Below are 7,500 nucleotides of genomic sequence, written 5' to 3'. Positions count from 1 at the left end.
TATTTATATATTTTCTGTGCCGTCACTGCAGGGAACCGGAGCACTTTTGCAACTGGAAGAGAAGGAGAGAAAAAGAGAGAGATGGAAAGTGTCCCGAAGGCCCCTCAGGCTGTGAGAAAAGGGGCAAAGGGGAACGCTGGGAGGAATGCAAGAATAATAGCAGCTTTACACCTGAAATTTTAATTTTACAGCGCAAGGTCACGGAAGGTGGGCACTCTCGTTAAGGGCTGCCGGGTCTCGCAGGAGGTATGATGGAGTCGGGTGTCATTCGGCCCTGTTTGGTAGGCTCAAAATAGCTCTGGGAACGAGAGTCGGTTTTAATTTGCGAAACTGGGGAACTGTGTTGAAGGCAGAAGGTGAAAAAAAGATGAGATCCCGAAGGATGCAGAGTCAAACTTGAGCGAGAACTCTTGTGACCCCCGAGATCTTTTCCCTCTCACATTTCTTTTCCTGTGATTACAAATCGTTAAAAATTAATTGTGCCAACCAAATTACTGAAATATTTGCAGAATGAGATGAAATATATGCATGACAATGATTAAAACCTTTTTAATTAAAACTGAATATTGGAAAAAAAAAATTATGGTAGCAACATATTGGCAATGTGCTTACAATGTTTTTAAAATGCATATCTAGAAGAATATGATTCTTTCAAATAATCAAATAACAATCAATATTTTCAAAAATTAACCTGCTAAGATCTGCATGAGCTGAACTGTTAAAATGAAGTGCTTTGTTAATGGGTTTATTAGTTCATCCAAACATATCTTGTACACTAAAATAGTAAAAATAATTTAAAATAAAATTAATTAATATGACATGACAAAATTACAGAGCCTCACATATGCCATGCATAAGAAGAAAAATAAAGATAGCCATTAATTAAGAATTATTTTGCACAAATTATTCAGTTGTTCCCTCATTTCAGTAAAATTTGCGTCTATCGCACAATTAGTTCCCTCATTTTAGTCAAATATGTGGCCATGTTTTAATTTTGTTCAATCAAGGTCTTAATCAAGGAATTAATAAGTCTGATTCTTATTTCCTGGCCACGATATAATATTCTGCCATGTACAAAATATTGATGAACTTTAAAAGACATTTCCATCAGAAGACACAAACTCAAAATTCCATTTGCTGCTTAACTTTTGTAAACATATTAAATAAAGTTATTAAATGTATTAAATGCATTAAATAAATGTCTTTAAATACAATTTTGTTAAAAACGTCATCTATAATCACTATAAAAACAAAAAATGGTGTTTTGTGTTTACATGTTTAAACTAGTTTGTGAACAAATCTTTTTTTGTTTGTTTGTTTTTTTTGCAGAAATACTGCGCAAGTGCTTAGTGAATTTGCCCCTTAATGTTTAAAGCATTAATCAACAGTAAACAGGAATTACCAGCATTAATGTTTAACATATGTAAACGAAAACATCTCTAATCTGCTGCAAGTTAAATGTTAAACAGCTTTGAGAAAATAGGGACCGTTTCATAGCAAAACAAATTGAAATGAGAGCAATCGAGAGAGAATATTAACATCCCATTAAAATCAAATTGTATCTCTTTTCATGCAGTCAGAAACAATGCTGAATTTCCACAGGCAAGGAGAGTAGACGAGGTGTCAAACGGAGTGATTAAATGATATTGAGTCTCTTTAGTTCTCTTGGCAGATACCTGCCCTCGGGCTTTGATTAGCTCTTTGTCTTACAGCGGAAAATCTACAGCAAACCAAATGGATAGGACTGCAGATTTACAGCCACGGTGGAGGGAAATAACTCTGTCTTTGTTCGGATGGAAAAGCTGGTTTATTTCCTGTGTTATAACACATAGTCAGGTGAACAGAATGAAGAGGCGTGCGTTTATTCAGGCCTGATACGGGAAAAGAGAAACGGTAATACACAAGGTACATCACGTACATCACCTCTTGACTTAATTCATGTGACAGACCTTCACAGAAAACATCAAGTCAGTGTACCAAACCCAAAGAAAAAAAAACACAGCGTGATCATGTTCAGCCAGAATGTACTGAAAAGAACTACAAAAAGTATTTTACAAAATAGTCCGTCATGGTTTAAGCCGTTCTTGACTGACTTGGGACCCTTAAACTTAGCATATAGGAGAAATAGTTCAACCAAAAATAAAATCATTTATTCATGTCCTTTCAAACCCATTAGTTTTTCTTTCTTCCGGACAGATTTCAAATTAAAATGAATGGTGGATGTTAAGATTTCTAGTGATTAATAGCTCAAATGTTGCTCAGTTCTTCACACACACACAGATTGCCTCATATTGTTTCTTGAATAAAACACACAAGTAATATGGACAACTTTTATGATATTTCCATAATGTTTTTTTTTTTTTTTTTACTGCATTTTTCCCAATTCATATTCACTGTATGAAAAATGCCAGCATGAACATTCCGCAAAATATAACATTTTGGATTCCACGGGTAAATAATTGCAGAATTTGCATTTTTCCTTTAAAATGTGGTGGTTAAAATTATTATAGGAACCATTTAACTAGTATAACGTATGTTTTGGGAAGTTTAATGCTAGTTTTGGTGGTTATTAACTATTAACTATTAACTACCAGAGGCTTAATCAAGCTTAATTAACTTGTTCGAGTAACAGACCAAAAAATGCCCATTTAAAACCAGACTATGCTCAAATTTAAACAGGTCTGAAGTGGTCTAAGCAGTTAATTTTTCAGCAAAGATGGCAGAACAGTATTTAACAGTATTTTATACTGTTTTACAACTACACAACAGAAATCCAAACAAAGATAATGATATCAAAGAATAAAGTTCTCTAAGGTGCAGAGATGCAATGTTTTTCTATCAAATACATCGGTTGACATGATGTTATTCCACATTTCACAGTTGCTGAGGGTGTAATCATAAGCAAAGTCGCCGTTTTTTTTTCTGTAATAGGCATCAAGCTCTGTGTGAAACCCAAAAAATGACAACAACAAAAAAAACAATGCATTTAATTCGTATAATGGACTTATGCGTTTGAATGAAAATGGTTTACGAACTGCAAAAGGGGATTATTTGTGGATTATTAAATCTGTTAATTCTGCAGTTGAATGTGATGTGATGGAAAAGTGTTATTAAAAGGCTTTGACAGAATCAGTGTTACTGTAAAGTGAAGAGGCACTGATGCAGGTTTGGCAAAGTTGACAGCGTCTCATCAGCCATTCATAAGTGCTGAAACGCGCTCTGATTCAGAACGGTATGCATAGGAATCCACATGTGACCGCACATGAATCTATACCTTTTTAAAGAAGCAATATAAAAATCTAAATCATAGTGAAATCCATATGTGCTTGTAGTACAAGATATTTATAGAATTGTACACTGACCAGTCCAGGTCTTATGTGGGTTTGGACCAGCATACATTCTGAAATGAAAGCCTAAACTGATATTTAGGTACATGTATATCAGGTTCATGCCCACATGAGTATAATAGCTGAACTCAAGCTCAAACCAGCTTTCAATCCAAAAACACATTAAAATCCCAACTGGGTTTCAAGTCACCATTCACAGGTTATAGCTCTGTTCCAAAACCAACATAAAGTAGCAAGCTGCATTTCAGCACACATCAATATCAGCATTATAACAATCACATGACCAATAAGTGACTTTTAAGTGACTAATCTAGAGCACGCTACACTGGCATCAACACAAATACATGTGGGGGGGGGTTTTCACTTAGAAACTGCTAGTAAATTTTACAAACAAATACAAAGAAATTGTGCGTGACACACTGAATTAAATGTAAAATTTTGAGGTAGAAAAACTAAAACAGTAATTTATTGTAAAATGTACTCTAATAATCTTTGTTTTATCTACTTAAAATAATTCTTTACATTGTATACAAACATACAGGAGCCTCAAAGAGATTAAACTTTACTCTTAAAAATACATGGTACACAAAGATATTGGGCAAAATTATTCATTTTAATTTACACTTAACTATTGTTAATGATACTTTTTGCCTAAGATTTTGGCCTAATTTGGTCCAAAGTGCACACACACAGCAGTGAACACACACACAACGTGAACACACACCCGGAGCAGTGGGCAGCCATTTATGCTGTGGCGCCCGGGGAGCAGTTGGAGGTTCGGTGCCTTGCTCAAGGGGACCTCAGTCGTGGTATTGCTAGCCCGAGACTCAAACCCACAACCTTAGGGTTAGGAGTCAAACTCTTTAACCACTAGGCCACGACTTCCCCACCAATTTCCATGAGTTTCAAGTAGCTTTGTGCTTCGTTTTTTCCAGATTTATAAAAATGTTTATACGTTTACTTGAGAAGCAACACTGCATAAGATTCAATTGTTTTTAAGTATAAACAAATAAAAAACAATTTGGAAAAAATTGTCAGTGTAACAAGAGAATATACACTCTATGAAAAGAGTGTCTTATTTTATGCAGTCTTCTCAAGTAAATTCATTTTTAGTTATTTTTACTAAAAAAAAGGACAAAAAATGCCTTAAATGCACCCTAGGTTTTTGGAACAGAGCAAGTGTTTACTGTCAGATCCACAATATGGTTCTACTAGATCCATAAAATAAAACACAAAAAGCACAAAACTGTGAGTGCCACATCTTTCCCAGCAGGCCTCATGCTCATGGTCTCCTAACACGTTTTCTCTCCCTGCTGAGTGACAGCAGACTACAAATACCTCAGGGTACCAAACATACCAAACATGCCATACTAATCAACAATTATAGACAGAAAAAAACAATCCACACTAACAAACAATTCGTACAATGGTGTTGCCATGTTTTTGGGCATGTACTGTATAATAATAAATAAAATTATTTTTAGACTTGGTACATGGTACCACAGTTAATATAATTCCCTGATTGTCGCTCACCTGATTTTCTGACACACAAACACAGCTTTAGGTTTTTAACAAAATAAGACCCTATAAAGCATTTGCGGTGACTGTTGTACCTCACAGCCGACAGTGTCTCTGCATGGTGACTGTGTACCGTGGGTGTTCAATGTTGGATTTACCTGCCCACAGGCGAGCCCCATTCCCCTCTCCCCCATTCCATGAGGACATGATAGATTCAGCTCCAGGGCATCAGCGCCAGACTCCTGTGAGATGGATGCAGAAGCCTCAGATTATTTACAAATAAATTCAATGCATTTTTTCAGCTTTGAATCACAATCAAGCTGTGGACGTTTATATGGACCACATACATATATAATATATAGGAGGAAATTCACTAAAAATGAAAATGCGTCCGCTTTTAGCATCGCATACACTGCCTGCGTTGTTTTGTTTTATTTTGCACACTGTTTATGGGATTCATGCAAATAAGACAACATGCCCCAGAAATAGAATACAGCAGACTAGCATGTTCTGGTGTAGTTTACTGAAACTGTATTGCTGTATTGTATTGCTCCATCATTGTGATCCAGGCGCATGAATTGGATTTATGTGCACCCGTGCACATCTCCATCATTTGATGAATTACCGCTTTCATGATCACAAAATGAACCCAAACTTGTCTTTTTAAATAGTTCATTGCAATAAAAATGCATTGTATATTGTATTATATATTTTTTAACAATCTATAATACGGCAAATTTAGGGAAAAAAAATAAGTGTGTTTGCATTAAAAAGAATGAAATTTGTTTAAATAGGGATGCTGCAGTGCTATATTAGCAAACTAATACAGATGGTTTGTGAATAAAAAGCAGGTATTTGTGCTGAAATACAGCATGCAAAAGTCACACAACTTTTTAGTGAATTTAGCTCCCAGTCTAAAAAAAATAAAAGTTCAAATTAATATCAACAGCCTAATACCATAGGAGAACTTAAAAAAACAAAACCCCCCCAAAAAATATATATGTTTTTCATTATTTTCTCACCCATATGTCATTCCAAACAATGACTTTGAGATCATTTTTGTATTATTATTCATTTATTTATTTATTTATTTATTTTATCCACTTAAAGTCAAAGGGGTCCAATATGATTATAAAGTCAAAATATCAACTTTGTTGTTAAACAGATAAAAAGAAAGCCAAGCAGGTTTGAAATGACCTAAATGAAGTGAGTAAATGATGACATTTCATTCTGTCACCAACTTGTAGAACATATAATGAAACATCAAGAAACAAAACACAAATCTTCAATGCACTTCGGGTTCAGAAAAGAATGCTTATTTTTACATGTGCAGAGCACAACTAATCACATATACAGTCTTTCTGCATTGTACTTTCAAATAATCTTTCCATGCAATCTAAGTCTATTCACCATGCAACAGCAAAACGAAACACAAAAGACACACACGCACAAGCTAATAAACAATGTAACTAAAAAACAAACAATTTTATTGTTTATCAGACTCAAGCCGATGCAAACAATGAGCGAAGCAAATCAACGCTGACTGAGACATCAGCTCTAAAATAGATAAGAGCGTTGATAAGTGTTCCACATGGATGCACGAGAGACGAGCGAGCGGGCGAGCGGCACGCAGACCGGGGTGGGGTGCGTAGCCGAGCCGAGTTTGACAGGCAATTACAGATCCACAGGGGCTTTAAACCACATCACATGGGGGATTTAAACTATTACAAAAAGCTCTACAAACCTGCCACAGTGACTCCATCTGTAGATTTATGATTTTCCGCAGACTGACAGCCATTAAAGGGGGAAAAGAATAATAAGCATTTTAGCCTTACAAAGTGCAGAGGACCATGAGGTGGGCTGATGCTATTTATCACTGTCAGTTGGGGGAACGGGACCAACCTGCCGCTCTTACAGGATTAGGCTCCAGATTTCATGGTCAATTAGGACCAAATATAGGTACAAAATGGATACAATGTGCCGTGATCCAAAAGCCAATTATCAATAATGTTTAATTTCACCCAGTTTCTTTTAAGCCCTTTATAGAAAGAGGAGGAGGAGTACGAGGGGGCAGGCTTTCCTTTTCACCCTCCCGTCCAACAAAAGGGGCGACACGCACACAGTGAATTAAGTGCTATCATCTCTCATCACGGTAAGCTGCTTTCAGAGAGAGAGGCCAGCAAGAGGACTGTTTGATATTGCGGGCTTAGTACTGAGAGTGAAGGGACAGATGTAAAATAAGCCAAAGGAAGCAAAAACAACAAGAGCAGTTTGTTGGGGCAAAGAGATCTCTCTTTTCTAGCTGTATGAATTGTGAAATACAAGTGGAGAAATACAAGCCTTTGCATTCATAACTAGGAAGAAAAGTCACAGTCATAACGCTAGAGTGTCTGCATGGTTGCCAGAGGATTGCTATGCGATTACTGCAATGTTCAAAAGAGAGCACAACCAAATGTAAGGATGGAGCTTTTGAGGAATTTCATTCAGAATCTGTTGCATTTAGTGCTTTTTTATCACTTTAATGGTAATCAGAGTTTAAGGGCAAGCTCCACAAAAGAGAAGATCTGGATCAAACCTGACACTGCATTTGACAAGGATTATCAACTCTAAAGCTGATAAGGACAACATTACCTAT

At 36.1% G+C, this 7,500-nt stretch overlaps 1 protein-coding gene across 1 annotated transcript in view; it reads right to left on the bottom strand.

The window, feature by feature from the left end:
• The window catches only part of LOC109067311 (dihydropyrimidine dehydrogenase [NADP(+)]-like), a 49,262-nt gene extending 42,029 nt beyond the window's left edge, over nt 1–7,233 (bottom strand). The window contains exons 1-2 of the mRNA XM_042714914.1: nt 6,610–7,233; nt 5,024–5,107 (exon numbers count right to left, since the gene is read on the bottom strand). Coding sequence (XP_042570848.1) covers nt 5,024–5,107; nt 6,610–6,663 — 138 coding nt within the window. The 5' untranslated portion in view covers nt 6,664–7,233. The remainder of the gene's footprint in view (nt 1–5,023; nt 5,108–6,609) is intronic.
• Between the last annotated feature and the right edge of the window lie 267 nt (nt 7,234–7,500).

The sequence above is a fragment of the Cyprinus carpio genome, chromosome A24, assembly GCF_018340385.1.
Source record: "Cyprinus carpio isolate SPL01 chromosome A24, ASM1834038v1, whole genome shotgun sequence".
Taxonomy (NCBI): domain Eukaryota; kingdom Metazoa; phylum Chordata; class Actinopteri; order Cypriniformes; family Cyprinidae; genus Cyprinus; species Cyprinus carpio.
This window is presented reverse-complemented; position numbering and strand designations above follow the sequence as displayed.